General features: G+C 40.6%; 1 protein-coding gene across 1 annotated transcript in view; it reads left to right on the top strand.

Annotated features, from left to right (window-relative positions):
- The window catches only part of hs6st1b (heparan sulfate 6-O-sulfotransferase 1b), a 126,808-nt gene extending 110,250 nt beyond the window's left edge, over positions 1-16,558 (top strand). The window contains exon 2 of the mRNA XM_036558258.1: positions 12,177-16,558. Within this exon, the coding sequence (XP_036414151.1) occupies positions 12,177-12,879 (703 nt within the window). The 3' untranslated portion in view covers positions 12,880-16,558. The remainder of the gene's footprint in view (positions 1-12,176) is intronic.
- Positions 16,559-16,855: the final 297 nt, after the last annotated feature.

Here is a 16,855-nt window from a genome sequence, read left to right as displayed (position 1 = left end):
CAGTACTGGAACTGGGATGCATAAATGAACAAACAAATGAAGATGAACGATCTGTGTTAGTGAGTGTGAGTTTGTATCCCTCTCTCAGAATAAACTATTTGTTCCTTCCTCACTCCATTTGGCACATATTTTTCTTCCTTTTCCGTGTATGTGTGTGTGTCCAGGCTGGGAAAAAAAGACTCACATTCTCCACAGCCGTTGCATGTCGGCGCTGTCAAAATGTGTGACTTGTCAAAACCCGAGCAGTCCGCTGTCTGCGAGCGGGCCTTTGTTTTCTCATCATATTCTTTGGCTGCTGGATTTGCATGTGGTGCTGTGTTTTGACTGGAGCTGCTGACGGCTCGTCTCCGGGCTGTCACCCTGGAGACAGGTTGCCCGCCGTGAATAACGTGTTTCACTGTGACCCCATCCTGGAGTCCCTCAACCACACGCTCTGGAGTTCAGACGCTGTCTGTCCCGCCAGCCATCACTTCATCTTACACCAGGATAGCTCCCCCACATTCACTTTTAGCTCCAAAAATGTCTTTATGATGCAGTTAACCCCTTAAACTGCTCCTATCTGGGCCCACACTTCAGTTCCTCACTCATTAACTACATTACTAGTTTAATACTACTCACAAATAATTCATAGTACTTGACGAGTAGTCATAACAAATAGTAAGCCTGCATTATTGAGGCATTCATAAAATATCACACCAAGAAGCGATATTTTAGACGGTGTTGCTCATACTCTGTAATTTTCTGTTCAGAGACTTTGTTCTCAGAATGCCAAAACTGAGGTTTCGCATTATGTGTAAAATGTGTTTGAATCGATTTTTTACCACCAAGAGAAAAAGTCACAAACATCAGGCGGTGGATTTAGAAGATTTCCTCGATTTCCAACTGTTAGTCTTCCACCCGGTTAAGCCTCTGACTCCCTGCATGTGTGAATAACCTTTAGTCACACACAGATTATGAACAAAATCAATACAGACAGACACACACACAAACACACTGGAGAGCTTGCCTCGGCTGAATAATGTGCCTGCGTTTAGCCTTGAGGAAAACATTCTTCATGCGTGTTAGATGCTTATTAGTTTGACCGATCAACATTGCCTCAAATGTGGATTGGATTCAGTGCTCTTTTGCATCATATCGGGTTTCTAAGACAATATAGACAGCTAGTGTCTGAGCTGACACCCTGCGGTGTGCCTCAAGTCTCTGTTCTGGGCCCGTTTCTGTTAATAAGAACATAGCTGAGTGTTATTTAGTCTGGAATGAGCCACAATGAAGACTGCCTCATGTCTCTGTTCTGGTTCTTACACTGTGAATGAGCCCATAGCTCTGCATTATTTGAATCTGGAGTCTGCCGCTATGTGGGGTGCCTCAAGTCTCTATTCTAGGCCCGTTTCTGTTAATAAGAACATAGCCATGTGATATTTGAGTCTGTAATGTGCCACAATGAAGAGCGCCTCAAGTCTCTGTTCTAGGCCCGTTTCTGTTCATAAGAACCTAGCCATGTGTTATTTAAGTCTGGAGTCTGCCACCATGAAGAGTGCCTCAAGTCCCTGTTCTGGTTCTTACCCTGTGACTGAGGCCATAGCTGTGCGTAATTTGAATCTGGTGTCTGCCGCTATGCGGAGTGCCTCAAGTCTCTGCTCTGGGTCCGTCCCTGTTAATAAGGCCACGGTCGTGCGTTATTAGTATTGACTGGCGTTTTAGAGAGTGGGCAGGCCAGCCATTACCGTCTTATTGGAGTCAAGCAGGATCTTCTAATCTGCTGGGGCGTGTGCATGGGCTTGGAGTTTAATCGCCGTGGAAACGGGGAGCAGGGTTATTAAAAAGCAAGCTCAGCTCAGTTCTGGCCGCGACCACTCGGGCTTGCTAATGATAATGGGCTCGGGGGCACTGTCCCTGAGCACGAAGAGGGTGATTTAGGCTGATAAAGAGCTGGATGGGTTTTAGAGAGAGAGGGACATTAAAGGAAAAGGGCTATTGAGCAGAGATGGATTAGATTTGAAAATGTATGAAGGTGCCAGACAAGAATAGTGAGAGTTTCCCGTTGTGTGGGGATGTTCTCCTTCTCTGAGTGTGTGTGTGTGTGTGTGTGTGTATGTGTGTGTTTATGGGAAGAAGGAGGATGAATGGTGGCATTCTTCTTTTTCTGCCTTTTGTGCCAGTTAAACCAGAGGCGGGTTCTTATAAACAAGGCCGCTCTCGTTTTCCTCACTTTCTCCTTTTTGTCTTTTTCCCCTTACGCTCAGCTCTACAGTTGCTATTTACGGCTCTACATCCTCTCACTTCCTCTTTGGTCCTCCTCCTCCTCCTCCAGCTCTTACTCACCCATCTCCTGCTCCTGTCGCTTTCCCCCAAACCCTCTCTCTCCTCTCACTGTAGATTATATAAATTGTCGAGGTGGGGTGAACACGTATTCCAATGTCATGGCACACAGTCGCGTGTCTCCTCCGTTACTTCTACTTATGACCAGAGGCCACAAAGTAGTGGCCAAAGTTTGCTTTTCTCCTTCACGCTGCAGTTCATATGTGCATACTGCCCCCATGTGTATGCTCTGGGTACTGCAGGTGGCATTGTTGATGCTGAAATAGTCTAATTAGATTTTGTTGTAGACTCTCAAAATAATACGCCTTTTGATGGCTTAATAAAATACCACATTAAAGAAAGACGTGTTCGTTTGAGTTCTGTTGGCTAGTTCATTTTGTTGCTGTTAGATTCTTTGTAAAGATGCCAAAATTGAGGTTTGATGCTCTGTGATAAAGCTCTGAGAAGAAACTCACAAACATCAGGCGCTGGATTGAGAAGATTTCCTCGATCTGCAACTGTTGGTCTTCCACCCAGTTAAGCCTCTGACTCACCGGATGTGTGGATAAACTTTCGATTATGAACAAAATCAATACAAACACACACATGCTTGTGCGCACATGCTCCAGCGCCAGTGAATTTCAGTGTGCAGTTTCTCAGACTGAGGCTCTAGCAAGTGGCTACGGAGCACAATTTGTTCCACTGTTGCAAAATTTGAGTTAAAATCTTATACTTTAATCTGTTCCTCAGTTAAGGCCATAAGTCACACACTGTTTCTACACTGATAAATGTGATGAAAACAGAGATGTAGGCCTACTTGTTGGTGGCTGATGTGATATGATTTGCTACTTGTGAGCTAAACTCTGTTTAAAATAAGATTTTATTACCTCCCCCACCTTTCAAAAGGGGTGAAGGCTTTAAAAGGAACCCATAGCTGTGCAGTATTTGAATCTGGAGTCTGCCACTATGCGGAGTTCCTCAAGTATATGTTCTAGGCCCATTTCTTTTAATAAGAATATAGCCATGTGTTATTTGAGCCTGGAGTCTGCCACCATGAAGAGTGCCTCATGTCCCTGTTTTGGTTCTTACCCTGTGACTGAGCCCATAGTAGTGCGTTATTTGAATCTGGAGTCTGCCGCTATATGGATGTGGAAGGCTTCAAAAGGAACATCAAGAATTGGTTATTAAATAGCTTCAGCCTAACAACATTAATGACATTAAAGACGTTTTGATTTTATAAAAAAACTATCATATAAAAAAAAGAGACTTTAAACTTTAACTTTAAGCTGCCTTGATTTCCTCAATAGCTTCAAGTCACTAAGAGAGAAATGAGACCATGTGATGTAAATCCAAACATATGTTAATTCTTTTATAATCCTGTGGTGCTTTTTAAGCTTTCTCAAAAACACTCTCACTGAATGTTCTCTACCCTCCAAAAGTTTGTAACTGCTGGCCATATTAACAATGTGTGTTATTTTATATACAATAATAACATTAAATAGTCAGTATAAATCCATGTTTCCCAAAACTATTTGACAACAGGTATTTTTAGATGTTTTATTTTAAAGAATTCTTTGAGTGAGAAGTGTAATTACCTGTTTATAATAATTCTTCTCTGTCTTGAGATTTGATCTCCACTTTTGAAATGTTATAAATTCCGGAAATTCATTTCTGTGCAGCTTTCTCAGTTTATCGTTTCAGACACGTCTAGCATTTCTTAATTTTTATTCACAGCTTCTCAGCTTTCTACTGATTATTTATATATTGAAACCTGTTCCACGGGACTAATATTACACTCTTTTTATACTCTTCCCTGCAACCAGATCGGTTTTATATTATTGAAAACACTGATTTTTAATGTTTAAATGGTGCTTCCAAACTTTTAAATGCATAGTTTACATAATTGCAGTGTTCTGAGATCATCCAGCCAATTTCTAGATATATTTGCTTAGTTTTAACAAGCGAAATTATCTTGCATGTTTAAGATCATTGATAAGATCACTTTCTATAAATATGCCTATAAAATGTCTAGAAATAGTTAAATCATGTCGTAGCTTTTATTTCATAACCTATATTACTGTTAGAAAAACTGTACATTAGAAATGGTGCAATACTGGTGTATATTTAGAGTCTAATGTGTATATTTTGACAATTTTTATGTATTTTTGTATTTTAAGTACTACAAGGGGGCTACGCACCTAAGATTTTCACTCACCTTCGCACCTGTGTGATGTGATGTGTCAATAAATGTGATTTGATCTTACAGTTACAGTCTTACAGCCGTCTGATCACGAGTAATATTAGATATAAAGATGCTTTCACTTGCCAGGATGCCGTGTTTTCCAGTGTGCTCCTTATTTACTCGTGGCGAGGTGGCAGCCTTGCCGCTAGCTGCTGTGTGTGTTAGCTCTCAGTCAAGGCCAGCATGGGGGTGTTACAGTGTTGAATGCCAGCCACGTGTCGTGTGGTGACCTCTGTGGATCTCAGCGCCGTCCCGCTGCATGAGCCTGATCCAAGGCCAGGAAAATGTTAGTGACCCATCTTTAGCAGGTTTCAGAGACAGAGCTCTGATCTGGAGTCAGCGTTATCTTCTGTCTCCTGATCACTGCGGTTACATGGAACCTGATCCTACACTCTTAAAAAAGATGGTTCTTTTAGGGTTCTTTAGTAAAGAAACGGTTCTTTACAGAATCATAAAATCTCAAAGAACGCTTTGCATGATTAAAGAGTTCTTTGCATCATGAATGGGTTCTTCAGATTAATGGAGAATGTGCTGTAGATGGTTCTAAGGAGAACCTTTTTTTGAAAAGAGTTCTTTATAGCACTAAAGAGTACTTCTATTGTTATACTCGTAAAAACAACGGTTCTTCAAGGGTTCTTTAGTAAAGAAAATGGTTCTATTAAGAACCATGAACACTCAAAAAACCCCTTGCCTGATTAAAGGGTTCTTTGCGGCATGAAAGCGTTTTTCAGATTGATGGAGAATGTGCTGTAGATGGTTCTGTATAAGGGTTTGAAAAGGGTTCTACATAGCACACTTAACAAGCAACAATATAGGCTACAATCGAATAACCATATTTGGTGCTATATAGAACCCTTTTCAAAAAATGTTCCATATAGATCTACGGCACATTCTGAAGACCCTTTCATGATGCAAAGGGTTTTTTGAGTGTTTATAGTTCTCATATATATAGGAATTTTGGTTCACCGGTCGTTTTGAATAGTATGTGTCAGAGTTTTAGATAAAAGGTAATTTTTTTCAAATATAAAAACATCCTTCATGGCTCGGAATGGGTATCGAAATTCAACTCCTTGATGATTATTTCAGTATTTATTTACATTTGCGGCATTTGGCAGACGCTCTTATCCAGAGCGACTTACAATGTGATCATTTTACCCAGGTAGGCGAAAGTAGTGTTAGGAGTCTTGCCCAAGGACTCTTATTGGTATAGTGTAGGGTGGTTACTCAGGTGCCGATTGAACCCCAGTCTACAGCGTAGAAGGCAGAGGTGTTACCCACTATACTATACCACAGTAAACCACAGTACCTCAAAGTAAGAATTTGTATTATTCAATACCAAATTTCACTCATAGTCAGTCTTGTCAACAATTGTGAGCCAATAAGAATTTCTTGTTCCAAAGTCTAGGTTACTGATTGGCTGTCTACATTCCATATCGTCACTGTCCAAAGAAAAACAAGCATCTCCATCTTCTAAGCAATTTTGGAGCATTTCTATTGGTCCAGTCATCATGAAATTTTTCACACAACGTAAAGGGCGGCTGCTGCGCTCAAATGATGAAGGAAATGAAAATTTACAAAAATTGAGATACTTTGGTTTTCTTTGTACAGTGACGATATACATGTTTTTTAACATCAGGACTTCTTGATTAGTCTGCAGTACAGTTATACCCACGTTCAGCACTTCAAGCCACACCCACTTTTGGATTTTTTTTCAAGAAGGTATTGGAAAAAAGTATTGTTAAGGAAACGGTATTGAAATCGGTATTGGTATCAATATTGAAAATAATTTATGATGGAATTGGCCGAAGCTCATTTCATTGAATGTTGCTAAAGATACTTTAAACACATATTTACTTTGAGTGTCCCATGTATTCATGGGGAATTCCTAAAATGTGCAGTAGTAAGTGGTGTTTTGTGATCCACATAGCCTCCAACGTATTGACCCACCCATAAAGTGACTCTTCTGTTTTAAAGGTACAAAAGAACACATTACATTTCTCCTACAAAGTTCCCTCCAGTGATTTGAGTGAGTAGTTTTCCACTGTAGAGTGAAAAGAGTCTTTGTTTTAATTGTTCTGTCTTTGTTTAGTCTGATGGGTGCATGTTTTGTCTGTCAAGCACCACAGCACATTCCTAACAACCTGCTGCTTGATGTGGCGTTGAAGTATAAAATATTAAAGATATTAGAGATGTTCTTGGGTTTGTTTTGGTCTGTCTGAGATGCTGTGTTAAATGGAGGGTTTGTGTGCAGTAGATTGTGCTTCTCCACTGCATCCATCTTGTCATGTTGGCGGAGAAGCGGCTCTGGGTGGGGACGGGGAGATGTGTCTGTTTAAACTGCGCCTCATAGCTCATTCTGTCTGGCTCGTTGGGGATGGAACAGCCTGGAGATTTCCCTCTCAGATCGGCACCTCCTAACACACACACACACACACACACACACTTTCAACTCAACTAACCTCCCTTACTTTTTTCCTTTATTTTCAGAGCGATCTGGAATTAATTCCTCACTCTCATTGCTGCAAACTACCATATTAGTTACACAGTAGTATCTCAATAGATAGTCTTAAAGGGCTCATATTTTACATTTTGTATATTTTTTTAATTTTAAAAACAGGCTGTTTTTGTTACTGTTTTTAAAACTGATTTATGTAAATGACCTCAGTTCTGATTGGCTGCCCTGTATTGTGCTTCATTACAGTCCTGGCAGGAACTCCCCTTATCACCTCAACATGATTGGGTGGGGCTACACCGCTGTACAGTGAATAGGCATGTATTGTTAAATGCCTTGTTTTTTTTTCCCCCAGTTTTCTCCCAAATGTAGTCGTCTCCAATTCCAGCCACTAGTTAGGGTTTCCATTGTACCCTCCCAGAGAGAGCAAGACCACTTGTGCTCTCTTGGACTCCCGGACACTAATTGCTGTAGCATCACCAGGGATCGAACTTACGATCTCCTGATAGGGCCAACGCTTAGACGGTTGTGCCACTTGGCAGCAAATGCCTTGGTTTTTGTGACATCACAAAAGCAATGAATTCAAAACAGCCCATTTTTGCAGCGTAGTTTCTACATGTAGACTGCAGCACTGCTGTGTTTTGGAACTTAAGCCATGTTTACTACAGCAAACTCTCTTATTTCAAACAAGTAAGGAAAATTCGGTTTTCCTTAAAATGGCCTCTTTAGGTGTACAGACTTCATGACGTGGCCTCTTTAAATTTTTAAAGACACTGTATGTCCCCACGCCAGGTTTTTCACTCTTGTAACTACATGATTTACGTATTAGTTACATAGTAGTTTCTGAGTAATTAGACTTAAAGGGCCCATATTTGACTTTTTGTACTTTATTGTTGCCTTCAGTGTGAATGGAGGGGACTCAATTTTCTGACAACATAAGAACAATTACTTCAAAACAGAACATTTTTGTAGCTTACTTTCCAAATATAGACCGTATGGACTGGGATAATTTGGAATTTCAATTGTTTATATACAAAATCAATATCTTTTGTTTAAAAAAAAAGCACAGAAAATTCAGTTTTCCTTAATGCAGTCTATTTAACCTTTTAGACCTACGTGATGTGGCCTCTTTAACTTTTTAAGACACCGTATGTGGCCCCACACCCAAGTTTCTCACTCTTGTAGCTATATGACTTATGTTTTAGTTACGTAGTGGTTTCTGAATAATTAGACTTAAAGTGCTTATATTTGACATTTTTGTATTATTATTTTTTCTCGTGAGTGGTTTTGTTCATGTAAATTACCTTATAACTTCACTGTGAATGGGTGGAACCAAATATTTGACACCACAAAAACAGTTATTTCAAAACAGGCTGTTTTTGTAGCTTAGTTTCGATATATAGACCATAAGGACTGAGGTGATTTGGAACTTTAACTAGGTTTTCACACTAGATCAATATTGTTTATGTAAAAAAGCACAGAGGATTCAGTTTTCCATGATATGGCCTCTTTAAGCTTTTAATCTTTTTAACTGTAAGGTAAAACCACACCTCAGTTCCTCACTCTTGTAACTACATGAATTCCATATTAGTAATTACTGAATAATAAGACATAAAACCAAAGTGCTTTACAATCAAACGCAAAAAGGATTCCCACCTTCCGATCCCCACCATCATACATTCACACCACAGTGTACAGACCTCAGTGTGCAGTTCAACAGCTGATCGATAAAAATGTCTTTAAAGCTTGGTTTTAAAACCAGTCACAGATGGGGCCTAACGTTACTTGGAAGACCATTCCAAAATCTTGGTGCGGCGACAGCAAAAGCACAGTCCCCTTTTTGTTTGAGACGAGACCGTGGAACAGTTCAAAGTGATTGAGACACAGATCTTAAAGATCTCGAGGGCACATACATATAGCATGTCCACAACATATGCAGGTGCCTGACCATTCAAAGCTTTACAAACCATCAATGCCATTTTATATTGGATTCTGTGGTGCACTGCAGCATTTTGAATTAGTTGTAGACAAGCAAGAGATGCTAAGATGTTAATTCCAGAATACAGTGCATTACATTAGTCCAGTCTAGATGTCACGAAGGCATGAATGACTTTTTCCAGATCTGAAGCTTTAAGAAATAATTTTAATCTGGAGATTGTCCAAAGCTAGGAGAAACCAAATTCTAATTCAGTATCAAAAAGGACCCCGACGTTTTTTAACTTGTGTTTTCATAATAAGGGTAAAAGAACCCAAAGGGGTTTAAGGGGTTAACTGAGAGCTAGACAGAACCGTTCTCCTGTAATCGCTGTAAAGCCAGCTACATCTGTAAGTATGTATTTACTTTTCTAGTTGTGGTATGTCCATGCGTGCGTGCCTGTTTGTTTTAGGAGATTATTCTTTCTGCCCTGAAGGCAGGAATTTTTCCCCCTGGACTGTGTGTTTGTGTGTGAGTGTGTGTGTCAGCGAGGTCAAAGCCCTCCCCGTCCTCTCGGCACTACAGGTATCTCTGATTACACACACACTCAGGAATGTTCCGGCGCTTTTTCATCTCCCGTGATGATGTTTCAAGATGTTGATGGCTGGGAGTGAAGTGGGTTCAGGCCAGAGGAGCGGTGATGGAGAGAATGAAGCTGCCGGGGTCTCTAGGACAGGCTGGAGGGCTGAATTACAGACAGGAGGGTTTATAGGGTCACAGTGGACCCCTGTTATTCTGTCTTTATGAGAATCCATGTTTTTCGATTATAGCAGCATTTGATTAGGTATACACACATTTTTTGCCTTTTTCAGGCTACTTTCACATAAATATGAATAAAAGCTTAGTATTTTTTGTCTTTTATGTGTTGCATAAATAGCTCTTCCAGTCTTGTGCGTTCAGCACACTTTAAAAAATAATTTGTACCAAAAACACTGAAAACAAATTATTTTTTGGTGAAATTTAAAGTTTTATGAGGCATCGAAACATTGCCTATAGATTTGTAATTTAATTGAACTATGGTGAAATTTAAGATTTTATGGTGCAGTAAATAACCTATGAAAGAATCAATCAAATTTAATGTTGGTGATATTTGAGATTTCGTGATGCGTTCAGTCATTTTCTGAGATTCTGAATTGAATTCAGTCAAATGCTGAGATTCAATAACTTCCTAAAGAAGTGTATTTAAAGTAAATCATGGTAAAATGTAAGATTTTATGATGTATTGGTTTATTTCTTAGAGAATCATAATCAAATTGACTCCTAGAAAGATTTCAGATCTTGTGGTGCATTGTATCGTTTTGTAAAGAATCATAATCAAATTGAATTGTGCTGATTTAAGATTTCATGATGCGTTCAATACCTTTTCACGTAGTTGTATTCAAAATGAGTTTTGGTGAAATTTGAGATGTCAAGATGCAGTAAATGAATTTAGAAAGACTTGTAATCAAGTTTAATTTTGCTGACATTTATGATTTATTTAACCATTTCCTAAACAATCTGAATTAAATTCCATCATATTTTGAGATTTAGTGCTGCATTAAATAACTTCCTAAAAAACTTTAATTGAATTTTTTATGATGCACTGAATTATTTCTTAGAGAATCATAATCAAATTGGCTCATTCACCATTACGGCATTTCGCAGACGCTCTTATCCAGAGCAACTTACAATTGTAATCATTTTACACAGGTAGGCGAAGGTAGTGTTAGGAGTCTTGCCCAATGACTCTTATTGAAATAGTTTAGGGTGCTGCCCCAGGATTGAACCCCAGTCTACACTGCATAAGTCAGAGGTGGTACCCACTACTCTATACCAACACCTCAGTGAGTGAATTAGTGACTCCTAGTGAGATTTCAGATCTCACGATAAATTTAAATGTTTTGTAAATAATCATAATCAAATTGAATTGTGCTGATTCAAGATTTCATGATGTATTCAATAATAATTTTATAAATAATTGTAATCAGATTGAATTTTGCTGAAATTTAAGATCTCATGATTCATTCAGTCATTTCCTGAAGAATCATAATGAAATTGAATTGAGAATTCATAATGCGCTGAATCATTTGAATTAAATTATTTTTTTACCCTTTTCTGTAATCGTTTCTCAAATTTGATTTCATCTATGTTTACATCCTTTTCATAAAATCAAAACATCATCTTGGGTTGTTTTGAATATTCCTGTTTGTTTCAGTGAACAGTTTTGTGTTAGCAGTCACAGTAGGTATCGTAGTGTGTGCTTTCTGAGGTGTGGGAGCTGAAGCATAGAGAAACTGTGTAAGCTGTGAGAGGATTGCCGATGGCATCGAGCATCACGGCTGCCATATTTGACCAAATTCTGCTGGTAGCTGGGGACTGTAGTATGAGCAGTCAGGGCTTGGAGCGCTAGACTTCTGGAGGAAGGTGCCGCTTCACTCCCTGCAGCTTTCTCCCACATGCACTTCATTATTGTTGCGTGTGGTGTTGTACGGTTTAGCTTACAGCGTTTGCCTTTTTCAGCTGACTTTCTCTGTTTGGACTGTTACCCGCAGCATGATGGTGTTATTGCTGATTTAGACTTACAGTACAGTCAAAAATTTGGACATGAAAGGGTTTTGTTTCTTTCTTTTTTTTAACATTTTTCCACATTTAAGAATAAAAATGGGACAAAAATATAAAATATTTGGAATGAATAATTACCTTTACCTTATACCAAATACAGCTATTTAGACCCACCCTACCTCACTACATAATTGATTGGTTTAATGTATTAACAAGCACGGACATTAAAATATTAAAACATTCATTTTTATGGAGGCATACATAGTAATTAGGATAATATGATGATTGTGGTTCAACATTTTTCAGCTTAAAATTTCACTAAAGTTTGAAATGAAATATATTTGTTGATTTGATTGTTTTTAAACTCACATTTTTTGGAGTTAAATATCTACACAGGCCCAGCCTTTTGTCTGGTACTGTGTATAATTTGCATTCTTGTATTGTATTGCTTGTATTTCTTATTATATTTAGATTGTATTTACATTTTCATCATGTGTACTGTTATAAAATTTGCACTGAACACTGAAAAATGACACCCAGAGAATCTGCAAGGATCATATGACCTAAAAGACAGAAGCTCTAATGCAGCTTGATCTAGTTCACTTATATAGGACAAATAAATAAGCTTGGCACTTCTAACCTGAGCTCTCTCCTCTGTTTCCCTGCAGGAAGTTCTATTATATCACCCTTCTACGGGACCCTGTGTCGCGGTACCTGAGCGAGTGGCGACACGTGCAGCGGGGTGCCACGTGGAAGACATCTCTGCACATGTGCGATGGCCGCACGCCCACCCCTCAGGAGCTGCCCTCCTGCTACGAGGGCTCGGACTGGTCGGGCTGCACGCTGCAGCAGTTCATGGATTGCCCGTACAACCTGGCCAACAACCGACAGGTGCGCATGCTGGCCGACCTGAGCCTGGTGGGCTGTTACAACATGTCCACGCTGCCTGAGAAGAAGCGCGCCCAGATCCTGCTGGAGTCAGCCAAGAAGAACCTGCGTGACATGGCCTTCTTCGGACTGACCGAGTTCCAGCGCAAGACGCAGTACCTGTTTGAGCGCACCTTCCGTCTGCGCTTCATCCGGCCCTTCGTGCAGTACAACAGCACACGAGCAGCCGGCGTGGACCTGGACGAGGGCACCGTCCGCCGCATTGAGGAGCTCAACGAGCTGGACATGCGCCTCTACGACTACGCCAAGGACCTCTTCCAGCAGCGCTACATGTACAAGCACATGCTGGAGCGCCGCGAACAGAGGATGCTGATGCTCCGTGGACGGGCCGCCCCGCACGGGATGTCCCGGGATGAGGGAGGCGAGGGGACGGCACGCCTGCCCACCGAGGACTACATGAATCAGATTGTTAGCGGATGGTAGCGCAGTGGAGATCTCTTCTAAGAGAAAGAGAAAAGCAGAGGGAAAGAGACAGAGGATTATTGTGGGCGGTGCTAGCTAACATAGAGAGAGGTGGGGTCATTATAGACTCTCTCTCTCTTCCCCCAAGGAATGCCAGCTTATTCCTAAATTGGAATAGGACTAGCGGAAGAAAGTGGTCAGTGAGAAGGCTAATGGTGTAGGGTTCCCACTTGCAAGCCTTTTTTCTCCCTAGGAAGAGAGAGAAAGGAAGATGGTGGGCAGAGCCATCCTGTCTTCATCTCACCGAGAGATCGAGGATCATTACGGACTCTCTCTCTCTCCTTCTTTCCCCATGGAATACCTGTTTGAAGCAGACTAGCCGGAGAATTTGATCGGTTTGAGAAGACTAGGGGTGTAGGGTGCACAATTGCAAGCCTTTTTTCTTGGGAGGGAAAGGAAGGTGGTGGGTGGAGCCATCTCGTCTTCACCCCACCGAGAGATAAGGGATCATTTTGGACTCTCTCCCTCTGTTCCCTGAAGGAATATGAGCTTATTCCTGAGGTGGAACCAGACTTGCTGGAGGATACGGTCAATGAGGACACTAAAGGTGTATGGTGTAAGCCTTTTTTTCTTCAGAGAGAGAGACAGAAGGGAAGAAGGTGGGCGGAGCTATCCGGTCTTCATCACACCAAGAGAAAGGGGACCATTATGGACTCTCTCCATCACTCCCCCCAAGGAATATCAGCTTGTTTTTAAGTTGGAACCAGACTAGCCGGAGAATGTGGTCGATGACTAGAGGTTTAGGATTCATACTTGCAAGTTTTTTCTTTCCTTCGGTTCGCCGTCCCAAACGATTAAGGGCAAACTCACCTTCCCTCAGACACACAGGAAAAACCCCAAAAAGGCTGTCCCCCGCTCAGCCATGCAAGTGTTATTTCGCATCGTTGCAAAGCCTAGTTTTGTAAAAGAGTGAAGATAATCACTGAATCGATTGTTTCAGGAAAGTCCTAAGAATTTCCAAGATGTTCAGAACTTTTTATATATATCCCATGTATAGATCTTCGGTTGTGTTTTATTTTTTTTTATTTTTTAAACTGATGTAAAGTGCAGAGAGCGACTGGAATTTCCCGCATCAGATTACTAACAGATGCTGTGACCTATTATGTTTTTAGGGAGATATATATCTTAATATATATAACGGACACAGCCTTGTTTTTTTCCCCTCCTTTGTGTTTCTGCCATTGAGCGTGCTGAGTGGCCCCCTTGACTCTGACATTTTCCTTGCCATTTTAACAGAGACATTCATGGAGAGATGTGCTCTGCTGATGGAGGGATGATTGCCAGCGTCATGGTCAATTCAGATGTGGCAGACCACCATTTCAGAGTACAACTGGACAATAGGACACAAAATGAGACACAATATTTTTTTAAGCGCTGCTTTAGCACTGAGTGACCATTTTTGTGTATGTGTGGCGTACAGTACCAGCCAAAAGTTTGGACACATGTCCTAATAGAAGACTTCTATCATAGTGGAGACATCAGAACAATGTAATAACACATATACAATCATTCATTGACCAAAAAATGTCCAAAATATCTCATATTTTAAATTTTTCAAAGTAGCCTGCTATGGCCTTGATGCAGCTTTGCGCACACTTGGCTTTCATAAGCAGCCACCTGGGATGCCTTTCCAACAGGTTTGAAGAAGATCCAAACACGCTGAGACCTTGCTGGCTCCTGGGAACTACTCGTTGAAAGACATTTATTTACATACGCATTAACTTCACTATTTATATTCGCCTCAGAATATAAATTTCGAGCATTTAAGCATAAGCCTTTAGGTTAAGCTCTTTAAGGTTATGAAAAACACATTCAGTCAGGTCTAACATTTTGTCTGGTACTGTAATGAACTGTAATATGTGTGTGTGTGTGTGTGTGTGTGTGTGTGTGTGTGTGTGTGTCAAGAATCTTCATTTTGCATTAGGAGTTTTCTAAAGGCTGAATTATACTTCTGCATCTGAGTATCTGCGAACATGAGCAGATGTTCCCATAGGTGTCTGCCAGCATACAGGCTTGTAATATGAACATGTGCACTAGGGGGCAGTGTCCAAACCAGAATGTACAGAAAATGAAGAGGAAAGTCTGGAGATATTAGTAACATCGCACCTCTTTTGCAAGCCGATCATCAAACTGCTTTATTTGATTTTGTGCTAGTTCTGGTTTGGGTCGAGTGTTGTTTTGGTCTCGTCCCACCCCCCAACACTACCAGATAGCCAATCAGCATTTGCTTGATGCACAGTTCTGCAGATTAGCATGACACATAGTTAAGATGTATGCCATGGTCTCTGCAAACGTCTTCAAGCTATGCTTATTACAGATTAGTCAAATTTGAGGCCGCCTTCTAAAAATATTTGAAAAATCAAACCCACCCCCTCAAAAAAATGGCACAGTGTCAATGCTGCAAAGCATCACTCTTATTAAGCACCAAAAGTTATGTGAGTTCTAACAGTGCCCACTTGTGGGGGAGGAAGGAAGGGAGGGGGGATAGAGTTGTTGATGCAGAGAGGGAAGTGCTTCACATATTAAAAAGGCCCCACATAAGTTTCCAGCTAAAGCTACAGGTTACCGCATGCTGGACACATCAACCGGATGACATGTAGCATCCAAGTTACTGTACTAGATGAAATCCAGACCTGGCCCATAAATTGGTAGTAGTTGACATGTGGCTTGAAATTGGCACTGAGGAAGGCAGCCAATCTAAGGTCTTTAAAGCTGCACTATGTAAGATATTTTTTTGTTAAAGCTAAAAGAATTAGCAATACTGAGTCAGGAGAAAAAACACGGTAAAATATGCCTGAAATAATCATTTAAAAGTTAGAGGAGTTTTTCACACCACGTCATACATCACTTCATGTTAGTCTTACACGCACAAACTCAAAAAGAAGGTCCGGTTCGATGTTCAGGTCTCAAACATTAACATTATACACACATTATTATACACACATCCTCAAAAGACACATCTTTCACCAAGTGACTCTTTGAATTCTTTTTCAACATGCTCACAGTCATCAGATTCATCCGCTCGGGGAAGGGGCCCGAAGCATAGCCTAATCTCCAAATCCCAAAATCTTACATAGTGTAGCTTTAAGACACTTTAGCTAACATTGACTCACTAGCTGATTCACATCATAACCTTTTAGCTGGAAAACAGTGAGTTTGTGAAAAGACAGTTATCTGATACCAAATGTGACGAATTTCCTAAATGATGCTGATTCCACTAAATCTATACGAGTTGAGTTTAAAGCCTTTTTATGTGCATTTTTCTGTAATAACTCTTGTGTGCTAGAGTTGCTCTGTGCAGCATTTCTCATCTGGTGTGCGGTAGCCTTTAGACCAGTGGTCACCAACTTGGCTCTTCCTGCAGACTTCAGGACCAACCTTAATCAGCCCCACCTGATTTATCTAATTATTGCCTTCAGGAGCCGATTAGCTGAAGGAGGTGTTTTACATTTTTGTTGGAGGTGAAACCTGCAGGAGGAGGGTTGGTGACCGGTGCTTTAGACGGCTACAGGAGTCTTTCTGTTTGCTCATTTGGACCAAACCAGGGGTCGGCAACATGCAGCGCTGGAGTCACATGTGGCTCTTTTACTGCCCTGTTTCAGCTCCACAGCAGAATTAGATTAGTAGGTAAAAATAAAATAATCCTCCTTTAGAGTAAAATAAAGCTCTGCTGATCGTTCAACATAGTTTAACAATAAATGGCTGGAGTTAATGTAGAACTGCTGATTCACCCTTTAACCCTGACACAGACAATGCCTAGCTAGTAGCTAACGGAACGGCAGAGAGAAAGATTAAAGACGAACATCGATAATTTGGGGATGTATGGACCTTTATAAGCACTCCAACTGGTTTCCCTATATGTTTAATCTGCAACGAGAGACAAACAAACACAAAAAAGTCTCCCGTTCCACCTAAATGGTGCAGTAGTTACATTCTG

Source organism: Colossoma macropomum, unplaced genomic scaffold (genome assembly GCF_904425465.1).
Source record: "Colossoma macropomum unplaced genomic scaffold, Colossoma_macropomum, whole genome shotgun sequence".
NCBI lineage: Eukaryota > Metazoa > Chordata > Actinopteri > Characiformes > Serrasalmidae > Colossoma > Colossoma macropomum.
Note: the sequence above shows the minus strand (reverse complement) of the source record. Positions and strands in the feature narration are given on the sequence as shown.